The sequence below is a fragment of the Pelodiscus sinensis genome, chromosome 17, assembly GCF_049634645.1.
Source record: "Pelodiscus sinensis isolate JC-2024 chromosome 17, ASM4963464v1, whole genome shotgun sequence".
In the NCBI taxonomy this organism is placed as follows: Eukaryota; Metazoa; Chordata; order Testudines; family Trionychidae; genus Pelodiscus; species Pelodiscus sinensis.
The window spans coordinates 28,576,566-28,598,577 of record NC_134727.1 but is presented as its reverse complement, the minus strand read 5'-3'; the positions used below and the strand labels follow the sequence as shown (position 1 = coordinate 28,598,577).

The window sequence follows — 22,012 nt, the reverse complement described above, 5'->3', positions numbered from 1 at the left end:
CAAAGCTTCAGCCGTGCCCAAGGGGTCCTGCATTTCTAGGCAGTTATTGTATGCCTCAGAGTCTCACTGTGACCTCTGCACTGCTTCATATCTTTTCTAGAGGCCACGGTCACAGCTTACTGAGCCATCTTCATCACTGGCAAAGTCAAAGGATTGGGACGAAATCCCCCTGTAAACCTGGCCTTTCTTTCCAGGAACAGACTTTTTTAGTAGCATGAGGGGGGTTGGGAGGATTCCATGCCCATCCACTACTCTGAGTTCTGGCTCAGGAACCCTAGGTGGCAGCAATTGTCAGGGTTTCTCCCCTAACCTCAATACAGCAGCTTTTCCGTTGGGCCGCTTCCCCAAATGCTCCCCTAGTAACGTCTCCCTGGTACCTGAGCAAATCTTTCCTGCTTCAGCACAAACACTCTTTCCTTTTTGCAATCCCCATCTCTCCAGCAAAACACTTCCTCCTCTCAGTCCTTCACTCATCTCCTTCCCCCTCCATTACCTTAGGGGAAACCTTTTAAAGTAGCCCAGCAGGCCTTAATTGGCCTAGGGTGCCTAATTAGTCTGCTGCTTCAGGCAACCTAGACTTAACCTCAGGTTCTTGCCTGTCTTGAGTGTATGGCCAGTCTCTGGCAGTTTATGCAGGAAACAGAAAACCATTCACCCAGCTCCTGGTATGTCTGCACCCCACTGAACTATTGTAGCCAGCTGCCCTGGGTCTGTCATAGGAGATATTCCCAGATCCCAAATGTTGGCAAGGCATATCTTTATCCACCTGTTATTTGGTGGGTATTTTTATTTCCTTTTAGAGAGCACCATAAGGTCAGTTATCCATGTCTTTGTGGACTGTAGACTAGCTTATTGCAATTGCATGTGGAAGCTACAGTTTGTCAGAACTTGGCTGTGCACACACATAGCTTTGATAGACACATGGGCTCTATTGCATCTATTCTTTGTTGTTTACCCTGGTATTCAGTTACAGGTTTTGGTTTTGCTCCATACAGCAATACCTACTGGGGGGATGGGGGGCGGGGAGTCAAGATTTTTGTGAGACCACTTTTCCTAGGTACTACTCTGATAACTGAGATCAGCTGGGATGTGGTAGTATTATAAGTCACCAGGGGCATGGCAGGGCTTTTAGCTCTAAGTTACTGGTATCCCTACAACACAAGCCTGTTGCTGACATGGGAGCACATGCATTTAGTATGACCACCATTTTAAGTGTTCACTAATTTTGGGTGCCTAGGTTTTGGAATGCCCAGTTTAAGACAGACTGGCCCTAATGTTTAGAGGGTCTCCGATACCACAGCCCAGCAGAAATCAATGGGCGTTGTGAGTGCTGGCATTTTTACTCACTGTGCTGAGGAACATGGCCCACATAGATAGGTAGGTAGATAAGAAAGCAGGAGCTGAGTAGGAGCCATGCTTAACGGAGCTCCATTTCTGATATCTGTTTGTTTACCATAATTGTTCTCTGAGTTGTGTATGTGCCGCATGAGAGTTGCAGCATTTTTTTCAGAAATGACAAATATATGGAAAATAATTCTTTCACTGCTAGTCATATTTCTCACCCTCACTGATGCAATTTCTTTATACACTCAGTAGAGGCTTGATTGTTTGAAGATGAATTCTTCCCATAAGTCCAAATACTATTTATGTAATTTTAGCCTTTTTTTTCTTGTTGGGAGTTGTCGTTGTATCGCTATTATTTGAAACCCAAATGGAACGCAAGAGAAAATCCTCATTTTATAAATTCTCTTGGGTTTTATTGCTGTGAATAGCAAATGGAGTATGATATTGTTCCTTTAGTGTGAAATTACCCCTCATTTGAGAACCTTCTTCTCTGCAACTCCTGTCATTCAGAACTGTTTCCTCATATGCTTCCATCTCACAATTGTCTCTTCAAATCTCAGCTGACATTTCTTTTCCACTGCTTCTTTAATACTGTCTCCTGCTTCTATTACTATAATCTCCAAAACATTTTGGGATATATTTGCCTGCAAGACACTACAGTAAATAAAGTTTGTTCAGAATGGACACAAACAGATCCCACATCACCTCCAAACATTGATAAAGCCTTTTTTAAGTCCTCTCCCCAAAGCAATAAATTACAAAGCTGACACATTCCAATCGAATGCTAATGGTTAACTTATGTGGGGTGATGGAAATCTATTGCTCTTTCAAAGAGCTGAGCAGTTACATATTATGCTATTAGGGACCTAGAAGTGAACCAACCTTAACAGAAACAAATGAATGTCATATCTGTAGTACAAACCAAACTCTTCTCGTTACTAAGGTAGGAAGCCACTTGGAAGACTTGGGTCCTTTGATACCAAGGTGAATTTGCTACACTTGAACCTGTTGCCTAGACAATACTCAAAACAAAAATGTACACATAAAACACTGCTTTATTGACTGCATTTGCCAACACATTGAGGAATGCAAAGTTTTTTTCATAAGCAATGGGCCATGGTCCCAATGTGTATTAAAGCATACACTAAATCTAAACATGATGAAAATAATGGCAGACAGAGCTACTGCAAGGCAACACAAACAGCATGCATAATACAGTCTCACACGGAACAAGTTTGATACATTATATTGCTTTAAGGATTAACTAACATGGAAAATGTACAAAAAGGAGAAATAGGTTTTTGCATTAATGAAAAATACATTTTTTCTCTACAAAGGAATTTCTAATACAAGAAAATAAATATTGCAACATAAGCCAAAAATAATTTAAAATTGCTCTTTTCAATATATTTCAATATTTCTCTTTTATATTAACAAATGGCACATCACGTTCTTTGAAACAAAGAAAACAGAAGGATTTCTCCTCCTGTGACATTCATATCGTTTCCTGTAACTGATGTGAAGCGGGTCTGTTTCGTGTGTGGAATGGAGCAAAGTACATGGGAATTTCCTTAAAGAACAACCAAAATTAACACACTGCCCTGGCAACAGACAGAGAAGTTCCTTTATGGCCAGTTGCTAGTCCTTAGGCTGATGTGGATAACATAATGACGGGTTCATGAAAATACTAAGAATGCAAAATGTGCGAGAAATCTTCTGTTCTCGCTCATGTTAAAAAGGCTAATTTGCTATTGTGCTTTGAGGGAAAGGTCTTCCAAATATTAGACATTTAAAAAATAAACATGAAAAATATCCCAAATACAGCTAGCCCAAAAAAAGCAAAAATATATGGGGTGAAAAATTAAAGTGTGATCTCCAAACTGTCTTCAAGAAACTCCACTGGGCACCAATGCTTTAACACTAATTTGGGTTGTTCTCTATGAATTAGAAATGAGTGTTGATCAGAGCTATGTGCATTATCACATTAACCCACAAGTGTGGTGGTGCTTTTCAAAGGAAACAGGTCCCTTTTACAGTGCAAATGTCAACACCTGCAGTTATATATCATCTTAAAGACAAACATTCGTTTAATAAAATAAACCATTATACTTTTTCTTTCTGTTCATTTCAAAATACATTTACAATACATCAAAAATATTTTCCTTGTACATTTTTCTTTCCTTAATTATTAACATTTCTGGTATGAAATAAGTTGGTGGTAGGAGCATAGGAGCAAAGGACACGTGGAGTGTTTCTTAGGAACCAGGTGCCTAATGACTGAATAGTAGCTAAGTTTTCGGGGCTTTGGTGAGGCCACTGGAGTGGCTGTGAAATGGCCTTGGTCCGGATTGGAAGTGGGGTTAGATCTGGCCTTCAGCCCACAGTGAAGTCCTCTGTCCTACCTTTCCTCTCCTGGAAGCTCATTCCCCTTTCCTGGTCATCTCTTTCATTGTTAGCCAGCCTGCTGTTAGCCCTCACACCCCAGGAAGCAGTAGCAGGCGGCCAGTGGAGGTCTGAAGATTTTCTAGCTGTCTTGAGCAAAACACCTTCTGGTAAGCCTATCTTAGTGTGGACCCCACCTCATTTATGGAGTAGAATATGGGGCCCATGCAACTCCGTGGATGCCAAAGGTGCAGTATGGGTCCAGCTGAGAACATGCTTTACCCTAGATTTATTCCCAGCGCTCTTCTGTTAAACCAGGACACTCAAGGGATTGTTATTACTGGTTCTAATAAATGAAAGAATCCACTCAAATAAACCCCACAGCAATTATACAAAATATCAACAGTTAACTCAAGTCAAAAGACAAAGGGTTCAGCATCTACATACAGAACTGAGAACTCTCACAGAGTGTGCACACCTTCTGTACTGCCTGGTAAACCCTCTTTTGGAGTCTTCTCTCCCAGTAATTCTGATAAGCTGTTCTCTGTTCATTTCCATATTTGGCCCCCCTCTGTGTAATTTTAATCCCTGATCAAAATCACAATGCCCTAATGTCTGGTGGCTGTTTTCAACTGTTTTGGGGGATTCTTTTTTTTTTCTTTTTTTCTTTTTTGGTTTTGAACTACTTCCTGATCACAGTAACAATGGAGTGGATCACAGTGCTGCGTTGGAGTCAACAGAAACATGGTGCCACTGTCGTTTGGTTGTTCTTTAAAGTCTATTCCCTTTTGCTCTCCTGTACTGAGCAAGCAAGGAATGCAGAAGCTAATGAGTGAAGCTGTGCACGGTGAGATTTGTGTCTGGTTTTTTACCATTGTTGAAGTGAAGCACACGGAAGCAAGATTCATTGAAAGGCAGCATATTGATTATTGTTATGACTCTCATACTAGGATACGGTAGCTAAAGCTAGCAAGCCTGATAAGATAAACTAAGTCCTATTTACTGTATTTAACAATATCTGAACATACTGAGCCTTAATTAATGAGCAGACTTTAGTTTCCAGCCTCAGATTATGCTAATTTATAACCAGGTTTTAGGTGGTTCCTTTTTTAAATAATAATTTGTATAAAATATATCAAATGAGGAGAACACCCAGGTATGTTTGGTTTTAGAGTTGATTTCTTGAGATTAGCCAATTTTGTATTAATTTCACTCCAATCTGATACTAAGTTGATAATAGTTGAGAAGAAGGATTTTTGAAGGCCAGTAAAGACAATTTACTTTAAAACGCCAAGATAGTCAATTTTCAAAGTTAACGGAATTTAAAAGAAAGCTCAAGGTCAAAGGAGCAAAAAGCATCAGAAATCAAAACGGTAGGATGCAGCTTCAGTGACAGAAGCATCCCCGTCAGCAAGCTTGGAAGCTAACACCTCAGTTTTGTGTCATGAATGTGTCTCTAGTCCTTTGTTGCTAAATAACTTGCAATTTTCCCAAATGACAAGTTTCCGGTTTCTGGCTGTGCTGCTTTATTGTCAAAATATTCTTTGGCATACACAAAATTATTTGACTGACTCATCCTTTTCTGTGTTTGTTTGTTTAAAGTGATGGGTTTTACCAGTTACAGAAGTGTCCCAGGTTTTTTTTATTTTTAAAAAACAACAACAGAAAAAAGTTTCAGTGAATTCAATTTTTTTTGTTTTTTGTTTTTTTGTTCCCTGAGCTCACACTGGGGTCACTCCAATAAAACATGTAGCATGACTTAACTGTGACCTTTGAAGCCAAAACTGAAATAATGGTGCAATTAAGTGCAAACATGGAAATTTGCCTGACTCATAGGTAGCACAGGCTTTTAAACAACATTTAAGGCTTATAGGGGACATTTTATGCATTAAATTATTATAATATTTATAATGTCAGCTTTTGTGAATCACCCTCCTACATCAAGTCAACAGCTTGTAACTAGGATTCAAAGAACGAAAAAGGATGGGGAGGGACGGATGTATCATTTTAGTAACAGTATTGAGTAGAACAACAAAATGAGAAAGGCAAATCATTTAATTGCCTCTAAAGGACAATGCATGGAGGCTGAAGGTCAATTGTCCACTCTTGTGCATGGTGAGTTTACATGTACAGGAGCCCTGCAGTGGGACCAGGAGCCCACGGGGCCCACTGCCCTACTTGTGGAAGTGGTCGGGAGTGTGTGTTGCAGGGCAGGATGGAAGCGAGATTTAAAATAGCCACCTGCTGGGCTCTAATGTACAGCTCCCAGCACAGCTGAACACAATCCCAGTGAATAAAGATGATGTGCTGGAATAAGTTCTTTTGCCAAACTGATTTGATATTTTACAACCCTCCTGTTTTGGAAGAAATCCCGCCCCCCCCCCCCCCCTTTCCCGTTCCATCTTGGCCCAAATGTTTTGGTAAATTCTGATCAATGAACCTGAGTAAATCACTTAACATTTTCAAATAACCTTAAAGGATTCAAAGGCCCTCTGAGGTTTACATTACATCAATAAATACCCATAGCTACTCAGGAGGAATATTTGTGGAGCACTGCAGCTCTGACACGGATATGTGTCTCTTCTATCTACTGAAAGCCTTTGAAGACTGTTTACAGTGCTGCCGACTGTAGTAGTGGCAGGGCTAAATCGTGGTTCTTGGCCCCTGGACGGATTCTGATCAAACTGGAAAGGTGAGAAAAAAAATAAAGGATTTAATAAAATATAAATAGAATGTTGTTTTCCTCTACCCATAAGTGCTTTCTTCAAATAAGCTTTTTGTGCTTTTTTTTTAAAAAAAATATTTTTTTTAGTATCGCTTATTTTACTACCTTGTGCGCACACGCACACACACGCAGATACAAGACAGTGATTTTTTCAGTAAGTCGTGTGTGTGTGTCAGTGGCTATCACAGTACCCCAATACCCTGACACACAGGGGCAAATAATCCCAGGCAGAGAATGAAATTTGTCTGACTTTAAATAATGCCCATAAAACTGTCATCCCTGCAGAAACAACGGATACTGGCAAAATCAAACCTCTTTATTAAGAATCTAGGAAGTCTTGTTCATTGCCTGCAAGCATAAGTCCCTTAATGCGCATGCTTGCATTTCTTTTTAATAGGGATATGCAAGTTAACTAAGAAGGGACAGCTACTGTTACAGTAATCTATGTTGGTGTGACGCTTAAGCTGTATCTCAGGCATATAGAGAAGAGAAAGACAACAGTGCTGAATTTTAAACTATATATACATATTAAAAAAAACCTCTTTGTCATGATACCAGGAAGAAATTGAACATGGCAGTTGTAACTGGGTTTAGGCCTCATCAAACTGTCACAGTTGGTATATCTGGTGGAGTTACGATGCCAAAATACTCATTCTGACAATATCCTCATTTCCTGAATCTAACTGGTTATGTTGCACTCTGCCATTACCGGATTCTGTGTCGGAGTCGCTCATTTCTGCATCAGAAAAGTAGCCATCAGTCTCATTGTCAAAATGATGCAAGATGACCTTTGACCTTTCACTGACTGGAGGCCCATTAACAGTGTCGGGCTTCTGGATCTGTGACCTCCTAGTCCCTCTGCTCTCCTTTGGTAACTTGAACTTCACTACCGTTTTCGGACTACCTACTGAGTCAGGCACTTTAGTCAGAGAACTGGACTCACACTGAGCACAATTCACTGTCTCCTCGTCATTGCTTAAGGAGCTTCTCAGACACAATGAGGCATGAGAATCATTTGCTTTTGGGAGAGGGTGCGAAGATCCCTTCTTAGCTGTCTTTTTTATTTCACTGGCCCCTTTGCGGTCGATGTGAAGTTTCACCATTCCTTTCTCTGATTTGCTAGCTCTTGAATCATGGGCAAAGGGCTTTGTGGTGTCATCTGATAAGTTAGTCATGTTGTTGTTAGTCCACTGATTGGAATTCTCTTCTTGGTGACTCTTGAAGATTGTGTTCAAGTCGTTCCTGGACAGTTTTTTCTTAGTGTTCATTCTCGTTTTGTTTTTAACTTTCTTTGTTCCATCACTATGCTTAAATGGGGACTTCAGAGAATGATCCATCATAAAACTTAACAAGGTCTCTTCATCTTGTAAAAGCTCCTCTGAAAGGCCCGGAGTGTTGTCTTCATGATGGCCATTGTTCAAGGACCACTCACTCATGGTCATGTTCTCAGTGGTAATCTGAACTGATTGGGCCAACCAGCTATTGAAGAAGGTCCCATCTATGGGAAAGGAAGTTGACAAACCTGTAAAAATAAAAAAAGCCAAGTCTGAGAAGTCAGAATCATTCGGTTTGTGCTTTGATGGTAAGAGGTATCAATGCAGTATCAAAACTCTAAATGGAAGCAAGGAATCTGAAACAATTCTTTAGTATTCAGCAAACATGGAGGGGTGCCAATGTCTATTCTAATGCACCCTACATCATGTAATATGTGGGTAAATGACAAGCCTACTTTACTTCAGGTGATAATGGTGATGGTAATTATTAATGGTAATAAAAACGAGGGACTCCTTGACAAAATGTACATATATTAACTGCTTCTTTCCCATCTGTTGCAGCACATTTTGAAGTTTGATTATATACTGCGTAAAGAAAAGTTTCCTTTAAGTATTGTAGATGTATTTAGTATTAATTTACTGGACTGTCCCCTTTATGGAGCAGAGTATAAAGGAGGGATCAACTGGTCATGCTGGTATGCAATCCACTAAGCCGTAAGATAACATCCAATGTTCAGTATGTCAACAGGTCAATAGTGGATGCAGTGTCAGCTTCCTCCAATAAGTATCTGCCTTGGACCATTCATTTTGGTTGTCTGTCATTCAGATGCTTTGCATAAGTGCCTTCTGAGCATGAATTAAGCAAATGTGAGTACAGAAACCTTCCTCAAATGTAAAAAGGCTGATTGTCTTAACATGCAGGTATACAGCCACAACAAAACAGGAACAGCGCTAACAGCATTTCATGTTGGTTTTGAGGGTTCAAATGTTGAGCTGAACCAGAACCCTCACTTGGCTAAACACGTTGATGTCAGTGGACATTTGGGCTAAGAACCGCGTAAGAATCTGATGGTTTGGTCTACTGTTGTTATGGGCATTGATGTAGGAGTTTGCCAGATTTCTAAAGACAGGCTGTGATAAGTGCCATTACAGAGAGAAGTTTTAATCTATTCCCAACTGCTCTGAAATAACACTGGAGCCAATCCTATTCTTAACCTGATACTTTTCATGTTCATATTACTGTAGCAAACTGGACCAATTTTATCTGCTCCTAAGAATTTGATAAATCCTTAAAGAGACGATTATTGCATCTGGACTCAATTATTGGATTATACCATTTAATTCCTTAGAGTAAAGCGAAAGTGTGATAACAGTCTGTGCTGTAAAAAATCAGGTCTATGCAACATGTACCTACTGAGCTTCAAAATCACAACTAGTAAAGTCCATGCTATAGTTCTTTTGCCTTTGGTCATATCCTGCCACTGTTTCTTTAGATGGATTTTCTCACGGGACACCTGGTATGCTGCATTCAATAGGTACAAAAGGGACAGGCAAAACTGGAGCAAGAACAATCAGTGGGTTGGAGGGACTAACATGTGTTTCAAGCAGCTAAATGTGCATGATTCAGTAAGTGATGGCAGCAGGCATTTGAACCATCATACGTGAAAGCTGTGAATAGTGGAGAGGAATTATTTGGAGTAGCACAAAGAGGATGAACTAGAAGTAAAAGAGGGAAAACTCTGGTTGAAAAATTTCCTAGTACTGAGCTTTGCCTGAGTATGATCGTCTCTCAGGAAGTGGAAGAGGTCACCACTACTTAGAACTTTTCAAAGTAGATAAAGGAGTGTCTTTAAAATGTATGGGAGGGGACACTTCTGCACTGGCAGAGAGGAAAAAGAAGATATCCAAATAGCACAGGTGTGTGCCTGTTCTACTTGCTATGCTTGAAACCCACTGGAATTCTACTTTAAAAACTGGTCTCGTTCATGTCAGCAGTTGCAGTGATCCTCACTGTGTACTATGGTAACACCCTGTTAAACAGAGAGCTCTGATGTCTATGATCCTGCACAATGTCTCCAAAGAAAAGCTCATTGTTGTAATGACTGTTTGGTTTCTGATAGTTACACAGCAAGGGTTTGAAAGTGTCTTGATTTGCTCTCAATAAATAGGAAAGAATAATAAAAACATTAGTCCTATTTTTAAAAAAGGGCAGATTTTTATATGCAAAATGTTTTCCTCTTTTCAAAAAGGAAACCACAGATGGCCTGGGGAGAGACTGTGCTAGGCACTAAGTCAGGGGTGGGGAACCTTTTTTGTGTCAGGGGCCACTGACCCACAGAAATATCAGTCAGGGCTACACACAAATAAAAAACCCTCACTGTGAACCCTGACTGAGAAGGAGAAAGACACTCCTCACGTTCCCCTCACACACATGAGCCGATGGGGACCTAGGCTAGTAGATTTTGTGTGCCTCAGCCCACAGTGGGGGCAGAAAGGGGGCTGGAGCACCACCACAGGCTCCCCAATGCTGGGGGAGCCCTCAACCTCTGGTGCTGGACCCAGGCAAGCTGGGCCTGAGGTACCCCACCCCACCCCACCCCACCCCACCCAGTGATCATGTCTTTAGGCTGTTATTCTCCTGGGGAGGATTGTATCATTCACTGTTTTAAAATGTCAACCCCCTTTTTTAAAAATGGGCAGGACACATGGCCCAGGATCTCCATTTCACACGGAGTAAGAAAACACTTCTGCCAAGCACAGAATTAACTATTTTGATTTAAAGCACTTGCTGCTGTAGGTGTAGGATATGCTGGGGGGGAGGGGAGGGGAAGAGAGAGAAAGGAGAGAACCAGTGCTGCAGACAATAACTAAAATATCACAATTGTCAAAGCACTACCTAAGCTGTCTCAAGGGAGGGCTGTAGGCTAGTAGAATGGGGCAGCTGATCTAAATAGTAACAGAAAATGTCCTTCCTAAGTAAGAGTCTTCCATTAAGACTCCAGAGTTAAAAAGTTGTAAGAAAAAACAAACAGGATTTTATATGAACAGAAAAGGCAAGAGAAGGACATACATAGGCCTCTCTTCTACCCTGCTCTAACCTCCCTCCCCCATCCAGAAGTTCTTTCCCTTTCCAGGATCAGGGAGCTGTTTTATAGTGTTCTCAGGTTTTCCTCTAAGTTGCTGATTGGGCCGCCAGTCCAAGGGCTATGACATCACACCTGTGGGAGAGCTGAACAAAGAATTAACCCCTTGCTGGTGCTCAAATTAAGTTTCTGCACCTTCTCACAGTAATCTGAGGCAAGGGGGGATTAAAATGTCAATTAATCAACACCAGAAAGTAGAATTGCTAGGGGAATTGTAGGAAAAGCCCTTTTTCTTCAGGGCTTTCCATCTGCTATGTAGCTGAGGGTTATAATTGATGGGAGGGAGGGGGCTTGCTCATGTGCTACATATCCACTTAATGCACAGAATCGCAGGAACTTCTGGACAGGAGAAAGGGGTTAGAGCAGGGAAGAAGAGAGGCCTATGTATGTCCTTCTCTTGCCTTTTCTGTTCATATAAAATCCTGTTTGTTTTCTCCTACAACTTTTCTTTTGAGGAGGAAGGATAGCTCAGTGGTTTGTGCATTGGTCTACTAAACCCAGGGTTGGAAGTTCACAGGCAGGCCCTTTATGCTTCTGTCATGGAAAAAGATGGGAAGGAGTGCTGAGAAAGCAATGTCATTGTGTATCCATCTCCTAGCTGGTCTGAGACTGCCTGCAGCAGCCACCTAGAATAAATAATTCCTGTCTTGGAGGTGCACAGAGGCATAGTGCAGCAGGCACTGAACTAAAACACATGGCCCATGCAGTTTGCTCACAAGCAGCAGCAGGACGCATGTTACACACTATGCAGGGAAGGAACAGGTGGAGAAGTCAGATGACATTGCCAGGAAGTAAAATCACTATTTTGCAGTGCAATATTCTAATGCCTTCTTCCAGCTGGAGTTAAAACCCTTTCACCCTGTTAGCTGAACACTTCACAAGCTTTTGTGCTACTAGCTGACAGTCTGCAAACAATAGGCTCCATTTATAATATCAAGGGGTCTTCACAACACACTAATGCAACTTTTAAACTAAAGCTCTGTAGACAAGCACAGTAAATTCAGAAACTGACAGTATATACCTGGAGTTTGCAAATGCCTACTACATGGCTTCATTACCACTTGAATGGCTCTTCACAGGTTCTAAATTCTGCTAATAGGTTTGGCAGGGGGTTTCACTTTTAAGTGAACTAGATCCTCTCTGGAGGAAGCAGAGTCATAGAACAGGGATAGGAAAAGGTGGATGGGTGGATTTTAAGACCCAGTGGTGCCCCAAATATTTGGAGGCTCTACGCAGCTGCATACTCTGTGTATGGCTAAGGACAGCCTTGTCTCTACCCACCAGAATAAATGTAGCTTTTGGAATTCCTTTAACTCTATGGCTCTGGCTTCTGCAGTCAGTATATTTCAGAGCTACGTAAACTTACCCAGCTGTCCCAAGACTGATTCATTCCCCGATTTCCTTTTTTCCTTTTTCTCGGGACTACTTTTTCTACTGTCTCTTCCTTTTCTTTTGGGGTCACTTTTCTTTCCTTTTGCTCTCTTCCCAGTTTGTTCTGTTTAAAAAAGAAAAAAAAGAAATGTGAGCTCATGTCACCAGGGAACTTGGTGCATTCCAGAGCACTGAGATAAGGATGATATTAAGAACTTAAAGAATCCTTGCTAGTCACCTTTGGTGAAACAATCGCAGGATCCAGTGCTAATTACGCTTGCCAACTTTCCTGGACTGGACGCCACTGTCGCAAATGGTGCGTAATCTGTCTGACTGGAAGAGTTGGTAACCATAATGCAAACCTGGGTCAAGAACTCTGCAGGAGACAAGTGTACCAGCATTTTGGGCAAGTGGACACTAGACCATTCTAGCTTAAAGAAAGGTTTTCAGTCCCAGAGACTGTATAAAGAAGAAACTTGGGCTTTGATCCAGTAAAGCATTTAAGCACAAATTGAACTTTAAACACAAGCAGTTCCGGTGAAATCACCGGACTGCTCATTTACTTGAAATTAAGCACATGCTTAAGTGCTTTGCTGGATCAAGGCCTTTGGGCACCAAGATTTCAGTTCAGCAAATACAGTGCTTAGAAACCAAACCCCTACATATAAACACCCCAAAAGAATGAGGCAGTTCCAAACTTTACATCTTGTTGTATAATGCAAATTTGCAACGTATACTATACTGTACAAGCAAATGCACAACTACTCTCCCACTGCTGGTATAAAGTCACAAAACAAGTTTGTCAAAGATCTTATTGGCAGCACTTTTAAGCAGGTCAGTCTTTATTTGATCTTTTGGATATAACAACTACTTTTGCTTGCACTGTATAGCAATGAAAAAAACAAACTTCTAAATATGGTATAAAATCTAACTAAATGGAGTAGCAGACACTTGGCTACTGAAACCTGGCTATTGAAAACCAAAACTATATATCACAGCTATTTGGACATTCAACTAAACATCAATTTATACTAAATGGTTTTGCATATGTACTGGATTTATTCCTCCTGGGTGAACAGGATTAAGATGTGCTCTCTGAAAAGAACAGTTTGTATTACCTGGTGAGCTACTCAAAGCTTTTTACATATTCATTAAGGGCCCAATTTTTTTTCCTGCAGCAGCTCATGCTAAATCTCCTGATATCTTCAGTGGGGAAAGAGCAGGGCCCTAAAAGCAAATGTATGCACCTGGATGGCTGGAGGAATTTGAAATGTGATTTCTAGCTTTCTGATAATTAACTTGAAGCTGACCCAAGTTGGCACTGAACAAAAGTTGTGATCATGAGACAGCTGTAAAATGATAACTGAGAAATAATTTTAAGGGGTCTATGCTGTTACCGGTGGAAGGTATCGGCTTTCTATAAACCATCAACAGAATTGCTAGCCTTTGCAGAGAGGCTGCGAGCTGGGTGGGCCATGGAGACTGAACTCTGCTCTCTCCCTAGAGGCAGTCTCTCTAGGTCAGAGGTCTCATACTCATGGCCATACATTTGAGACCCTTGCTCTAGGTTGAAATGTAGTAGTGGCATTTGCATTACAGCTGACTGAGAACTAGGGATGTAATAGTACAGTCGATTAACCAATTAACCGATAAGCAAAAGTTTATAGGTTAATGCTATAGACTACACGCATTTCCCTCGCCCCCTCCCTGCCAGTAAATTCTTTAGTAGGCTGGCCAGCACCTGGCTTCAGTCCTGGCTTGCAACGGGTCTGAGACCTACCCTTGCTGCGGCTCTGCATTTAAAGTGTATTAGGAGTTAGGTGGGCAAGCAGCCCAGCTCAGTTCTGGCTCACGCCGGATCCGGGAGCTCAGACAGGGACTGTTGCCACCCGCACTGCTCCCTCTTTCTCAGAAACAGCAGCATAGGGTGACAGGTAGCTGGCTCGTGAGGGGAACTTGTTTTTAAACCGGCTCCCCTTGTGGACCAGCTCCCACCTGGCACCCTGCGCTGCTGCCTCTGATACAGTGGCTGCTGGCACCGCCCACGGGGACTATAGACTAGTCGATTAACTGATACAAATTCATGAGGTTACTCAACTATTCAATTAACTGATATTTAAGATCCTTACTGAGAACATCTGTGGGTCTGGCTTAAGAGAAGATTTACATTTCCAGGACCGCCAATCCAGGACCTTTCGTGAGCAATGGACAGAAAGCAAGCAAGAAAGATTGATATATGTTATATTCCTGCCAAGTAACTCCAGAAGACAGGGGAAAGTTCCAAACAGACTCATTTTTCACTTGACTTACACACAAAAATATGACTTTGTTTAGACATCACAGTGGTTCTAAACAGAAATATGAATGGTATCTTTTCAAAAGGAGCCTGACAAAATAACAGCCACATTTTACAGCCGGGAGTCTACTTAACATTTAATGCAAGACATATATGAGATATGCATTGGCAATTCCTAACAGCTTGAATAAGAATGTCTTGCCTAAACGATCATTCATCAGTGGGAAAACAATCCTCCCTGAGTTTTAGAAGATGACCCTTCCAAAAATATAGTGTACAAATGCACATCTGGGGTAACTTCACTAGGTTGTGTTGATTACATGCCATTCATCATAATAATTAGTAACTTCACTCAATCAGGAAGAGTGATACAGATTTCTTGCTTTCCCCCAAAATTCTTGCTATGTAGGGCAATGAAATCAAGTGTCAGAGGGGAGAAAATACTGGTGAGGAAATTTTAGGAGAAAAATTTCCTTTTCCACATTCAGTACGGTAAAATGTAACAACAAATTATCTAAGAGCTTGATCCTGCCAAACGCTGAGCATCTTCAAGAACCACAGAAATTGACAGAAGTTGAGAGTGCTCACTAATTCAGGGAGGCCAACAGCATTTGATAGCATTGGGCCTTAAAACAGTGCCTCTCTTGTACCATAACAAAATGGAGGCTAGTTACTGCCACATAAAGCAACTCCACTTATTTGGCTCGTAACACAAAAAAAGGCCTGTCCTATGGTGAAAAACAAAGCCAAGTCCTGCAGGTCTCAGGGTAGCACACAGATGTCCAAGCTAATGTGTGCAGTAAGAGCCAATGCAATAGAAAAGTACGTAAATAATCAAATATGTCTCAGAAACTGACAACTTTGTACCCCAATACTCCCTGTACTATAATCCACCCTATCTACAACACTTGCTCTCTCTTGAGGGAAGCTACTTCCACTGATTTATCCAACACACTTACGAGAGCTTCATTTTGATACTATGCTTTATTCCCCTTTACTGAACAAAGCTGTGGAGTTCTGTAGTTCATGATGGTTTACAAAGAAGTTTACCTTGATTTCCTCCATGGAAATAAAATCATGATCAAGTGTCCATTTGAAAATCATTCCCATTTATTTAAGCAAACAATACCTACTGCTCCGATGCACGCTTTAACACTTGCAATTTTATAGCTGTAAGACTCCTCATTCCTTCAAGTAATTCAGAGCACTTCTTATTGGGACTTCAAATGCTGCTGTCCCATGGGAATCTTGTTATTTTCAAGGTAGGTAAGGGTTCAAAGCAACCCCGTTGGTCAGCACACCCTAAGCTTTGTAGAAGCACACCTAATTTTAGGGGGATGCTTAGGACTCACAACTCAAAGTCAACAAGCTGGATTAAATCTCTGGAAAAACTTCCTAACTGTGAGGACAGTAGGACTATGAACAGCCTGCCTCGCGAGGTCGTGGAAACTTCTTCATTGGAGGTTTCCAAAAGAAGGCTGGATACTGTCTATATTTGATGGTTTAGTCACAACATACCCTGCATGTTGGCAGGGCCTTAGACTGGATGACCCTCGTGGTTCCTTCTAACCCTATGATTTCTATGATTTGTCTACTCTTATTCACACCATCAATAGATAGCTCCTCTAACTGCAATATGATCACTTGTAGAGTAAAGTGTCTTTCAGTAAAAACAAAAAGTCAAAATCTGCCCAGTGGGATCAGCAAATGCTCAGCATGAACATAGGCCCCAATCAAAGTCTCAGGACACAATGTTCCCACAACTCTGAATAGTTTGGATCTGGATCCAAAGGGTAGCTCTTATCCTGAGAAGTACTGAACACCAGAAACTTCCACTGAAGGTACTCAGTGTCCTGGATGGTCAGACTCAACCAGTATCAAATATTTTGTGGCTTGAGCCCATCTGTGGCTAGACCCTATTGTACATGATTACTGGACCTTCCTCTCTGTGCTATAAAGCAGCCTGGGTCAGGCTAGCAAGAAGAATTTGCATGGAATCAAAGTCACAAACTTTTCAACACTACATTTCTCAGACTCAAACTCTGAGTCAAAGGAAATTTTTGTAAGGGAAAGTGTAGTCCAGACATTTTCTCAGAAATGCCAAACATGGGGTGGCTTCAGAAGCAATTCCAAAGCCACGAACAACTGGCAGAGGAATCTTGCTGCAGAGCTAGATGCTGTTTCTAGAAAAACTGTTATGCAGCCTTGGTTTTTGAGTCTTGTGCTGCCACTGGAAAAAAGGAAGAGGGATGTAGGAGATGTGGGCTCAATCATTGCATGCTTTAAAAAAAAATTAATTCTGTATTTGCTATTTAATAAAATGCTGCCAAGTGCATCTCGTACTGTATGTATGATGTTCTCTGCTAATAGATCCATGTGGCTGAGTGAATTACTGGGAATTGGTGTTAAAAGGAGGTGGCATCAAGGAGCAAAAGATATCCCACCCGTGGCTTAACCTTTGATTCTTAACAGCGCCAGAGGCAACTGTAAAGAAGCCAATGCAACTGCTACTAAGACATGCCAGTGAGCCATATGCCACAACTAAAAACACCCACCTCTCTAGTTGTGCGCCCATGATTTGCAATCATCACCCAAACAGGATGAGGAGGAGGTGGAAAGGAACAATGTGCTCCACAGCCAGACTGACGTCTTAATTTAACTATCCAGCAAAATGAGTAGGATTTACTACTCAGAGGGGATAACAGATCTACTTTGTACCGGGTCAGTGAAAGTCATCAGCAGAGGCTTTCAGCAGACCCAGGCTATGAAATGTACATTCCCCTTTTCTTAATGAAACACTAATAATCAGAATACTCAATATGTACAGTGCTTGATCCCCTGTCGATATCAAAACGAGAAAGGAGAAGGAGGTATTTTGCAGTTGGGGAAACTGAGGGCATGCATATACTTCAGAGGTAAGGTGTAAATTCCAGCTTGAGCAGATAGCCCATGCTAGCTCTGATCAAGATAACATGTTAAAAGCAGAAGCATAGCAGTGGCAGTGAGACCAGTAGGAGGGGCTTGCTGCCCCGAACTCATATCTAGAATCATGGGTCGGATCATGTTCAGAGTGGCTAGTCCCCTCCTGCTGTTCATGCTGCCATATCTACACTGTTTGTACGATGCAGCTTGCCCAGAGCTAGCTGGGGTATTCTGCCCTCACTTAACGGGTGGAACAACTTTTAAAGGTGCGTCTACAGTGCACCCTTAGCTCGAAATAAGACACGCAATTTGCACTATGCAAATTGCGTATCTTATTTGATTCTATTTCAAAATAGGCTATTTTGAAATTTGGCACGTCTACACAGTGCCAAATTTAAAAATAACACACCATTTCAAGACACCCCTTATCCCTCATGGAATGAGGTTTACAGGGATGCCAAAATGGCGGGTCCGCTATATTTCACAATAGCGGACACATTCAAAAGACGTGGGGTATCTATTTCGGGATACCAGCTTTGCAGTGTAGACGTACCCTGGCTGACTTTTATGAGAGGGCAGAACGAAGGCCTAAATGACTTGTCCATGGTAGCACAATGAGTCTATGGTGAACTGAGGCTTGAACTAAGCCCCAGTCCTGTGCCGTCACAAGCCTACCCTACACAGGTCGTAAACTCACAAGTCATTTCCACATGATAGCTCAACCATATGGTTATCACCATAAAAAAAAAAAAGGAAAGCCCTAATCTGGTGATGCTTTTGCTTCCACCTCTGTGGGTTTGGAGCTGCACGTTTCCTACTGTATGGTGGAACTGAAAGCATAGGTGATAACAAGTACTCCCAAAGCCATTAGCAGAAGTACCTACCTGGATAAAGATCCTTCTTGATGAGCTGCATTTGAAGATGGAAGATCTGCTCTTGAAGTTTGCAAATGGAGTGTTTCATTTTCTCCCTCCTTGTCACCATGTAGCAGAGATTTCTAACCTGCAGAAACATCAGAAAGAGTTTCCACTTTGTGCGTGGACTCTGAGAGAACCCCAGCTGCTCCGCAATGCTACTGAAGAGTCAGCTGACAAAAGGTTGCTCTCGGGATGCTGCGTCTTTTCTGCTGCTCCCATAAATCATTATTAATTAATAATAATAAATAATAATAATAAGTATTACTGTTTCTGTTGTGTGTTTTACAGCAGTGCCTAGGAATCTTAATCATGCACCAGGACTCCACCATGTACCATTGCACACACTCTTCTTTTTCTCCTCATTTGTCTGTTCACCTCATGCTCAGCTGGATGATAGTCTAGTTCAGATGTGCCCAAGACTCAAGGAGAGGTGGGGAGGGGTAAATTACACTACCAACTTACCCAGTTTGGGGAATGAGTTTTGCAACCACTGTGGTCCACAGATTTGCCTGATTTAGTGTGATGACTATTGTGACAGACAAAAGGAAGGAATTAATGTCTGTAGAGTTCTCTATGCAAAATATTTTATTATATGTGGATATGTAAGGACCACAGTAAAGGTTTGGCAGGCAAAAAATGATGAGAGTATCCAACTATCAGGACAGGTTCTCAGCTAATGTCAATCACTGACTGGCACTAGCTATGGATCTGGGTCATAACTGGTATAGGAACTGTACAGACCCAAAGACTAAGTGGTATATTGTCCCCTGAGTTCAATGCTGCAGTTTTGATCCATAGGTTCAACCTCTATTTAGGGTGACAATATGTCCTGTTCTGCCTGGGACAGCCCCTTTGTATGCCCTGTCCTGGCCATCCCAACTTTTCTGTCAAAAGTGGGCACGTGTCTTGTTTGGGGGTGTGGGAAGAGGCCAGTGAGACCAGCCCTGTGCCGGAGAAAGACAGGCTCAAGTGAACAGAGCTACCAGCTCTGCACAGGGTGGGGTGGGTTGCCCTAGGCGAATGGCTTAGGCCAGCCCCACATGTGGGGGAAATATAGTCACCCTAGTTCTACTAAAATCAAGAGGAGTTTTGCATGAGTTTGGGCTGAAGGATTAGGCAATGAAGAAGTTACCCTCCATGACAATAATAGGAGCTAAATAACTAGGAGTCCTGTGGCACCTTGAAGACTCACAGATTTATTTGGACATCAGCTTCTGTGAACCAAAACCACTTCATTAGTTGCACGAGTGACAAAGTGATTCCAAGCATCTGACAAAGTGGTTTAGACCCACGAAAGCTTATGCCCAAATAAAGCTGCCTCATTTTCACAGATACAGCCTAACACGGCTAGGCCTCCGATACTTGTCAGGAGTTAAATATGCATTTATCTGAGAATTATGCATGTAAATCAATTAAACGATATGAGTTGTAAGATCTAAATACAATACATTAAAATTATTTATAATGTAGGAAAAGGTTAATACAAACAGAACACAGTTTATTAGCAAACATTTATGGATGTCTTTTTAAAACTTAAATCTGCTTAATAAGTGTAATCATTGCTCCACTGAAATCTATGGGAGTTTTGCCAATGATTTAAGCAAGTCAGGATGTTACCTTCTATGTAGTGTTACTGCTGCATATATTTGCACACCTAGGATAACGAGCTACTCAAATCAGGGACTCCTCTTAAAATTGGCAGTTACTCTAAAACAGACTCAGGGTATGTCTACACTGCAGATTTTTGTTGGAAAAATGGCCGTTTTTCCAAGAAAACTTGAGTTACGTCGACATTGCAATTGTGTTCTTCTGAAAGTAAATCAAAAGAACAGAGTGTTTTTTCCAGCATTGATAATCCTCTTTCTACGAGGAGGAAGCCTTTTTTCTGAAAGAGCTCTTTTGGAAAAAGGCGTGTGTGGACGGGGAAGAGGGAGTTCTTTCGAAAGAAGAGAAAAGAGGAAAAAGCACAGCTGCTCTGGTGGCCACTCCATGCATAGTAATCACAGCTTAAATGTGAGATAGCGTTCATTCAGTGCGGACGCTATCGTTCGAAAAAGCAGATCGCTTTTTCAATGCACTTTTGCTGTGTGGACGCTTTCTTTCGGAAGAAGTTTTTTTCGGAAGATCTCTTCCAGAAAAGCTTCTTCCAAAAGAAGCCTGTAGTCTAGACACAGGCTCAAGAACACAAAAAATGAAATACATGGAAGTACTGAATGGATATTGGGCTAGAACCTGAGCTGATGTATGCTGGCTTAGTTCCACTGACTTTGATGGAGTTATGCCAAAATACTCTAGCTAAAAATCTTGCCCATTCTATATTTTGTTTATTCATAGGAGTAAAATATTTGCCTTTAATTGCTAGTGTATTTTGTCCAACATGGAGAACTTTGTTCAAAAAGAGAAATCTCCTGTGTGCTAATGCCAAAGCTTCAGAAATAAGCTCAATCATCAAAAGGTCGAAATTGTCCCAATTCTTGTAACCTCCCGGCTCCACTCTCGAGAAATGCTAACTATTGTACACTTCAAGAATTTCAACAGGAAAGGAAAAACCTGTGCCCAGTCAGAATTGTATTATGGCTTATGGACAAGCAATGCGAGCCACAGACTGAGGGGAAGGGGAAGAAAAAGTAGATGAAGAGTGAAATTATTTCCTTGCAGCTATCCCATTGGGGTAATCCCAGGACACCAGCAGCTGAGGTCTGACTCCTGAATTCAGGATCAGTCCTCAAACTGAAAAATTCTGCAGCCCTCATCTGTTTGCTCTTCCAGTCCAGTGTAGGGTACACAATAACTGATTTCCTCCAACAAGATTTTGTTTATGGTTCAAGCATTTTTCCATGCACTGTCAGGGGACAAGCCCTGGTCACTACAGGTGGGTTAACCCTGCGGCAATCGATCCACCGGCAATTGATTTATTGTGCTTGCTTAGACATGATAAATGGAACTCTGAGTGCTCTCCTGTCAATTCTAGTACTCCACCAGGACGAGAAGAGCAGTCCCTGCCAACCTTAACACATGAAGACACCACGGTAAGTACGTCAACTTCAGCAACGCCCACGTATTTCCTGGTTCTTCCAGGCACTGAATGAGCCACGCTCTGCTCTCACTAATACGCTGTCTCAGCCCACTCAAGACCTCTCCATTTACATCGGATGAGCTCAGTGTATGTGGGGAATTCAATGCAGTATTTGTTCTGACAGTGCCAGGTTCAATCCTGCCCTCTGCTGCTGGGTGTAATGAGAGACCCAGAAACTGGCCACACCTAAAGCCACAGCTCCACAACTCAGGTCCCCACGAGCGATGGGTCTGTGAGTCAGGTGGCAAGTTCACCCCCATATAAGCTGCCATCAGCTGCAAACTACTGACTGGCAAACGATGGGTGCAAAGGACACCTTTCAGCAGTATCCCTGAAACAAAAAAGGCAGTAGGCTTCCTCTCCGTTTTCCATTGCTCCATTGGTGAGGGCAGGATTTGGTCCCCAATGTGTAAGCTGAACATCTGTGCTGCTGGTTAAATGTCAGATGCACATGCAGAGGTTACTGATCAAAATTCCCTTGGCAGCTTGGAAAGATGGTGCAGTTGCCAAGCGATACCAGCAAACATTTGTCTTGCGCTGAATGTAAGCACTACAGGTTTTG

At 41.8% G+C, this 22,012-nt stretch overlaps 1 protein-coding gene across 6 annotated transcripts in view; it reads right to left on the bottom strand.

Moving 5' to 3' along the window:
- Positions 1-2,381: 2,381 nt before the first annotated feature.
- Positions 2,382-22,012, bottom strand: part of JADE2 (jade family PHD finger 2) — a 183,564-nt gene continuing 163,933 nt past the window's right edge. For 4 of the 6 annotated variants that reach the window (XM_014570002.3, XM_006116052.4, XM_006116055.4 and 1 more), the window contains 3 exons: positions 18,342-18,459; positions 12,235-12,363; positions 2,382-7,973 (listed from right to left, as the gene is read on the bottom strand). In XM_014570002.3, the coding sequence (XP_014425488.1) occupies positions 7,084-7,973; positions 12,235-12,363; positions 18,342-18,459 (1,137 nt within the window). In that variant the 3' untranslated portion in view covers positions 2,382-7,083. The remainder of the gene's footprint in view (positions 7,974-12,234; positions 12,364-18,341; positions 18,460-22,012) is intronic. The other 2 variants (XM_006116053.4, XM_075900395.1) reach the window with 2 other exon arrangements.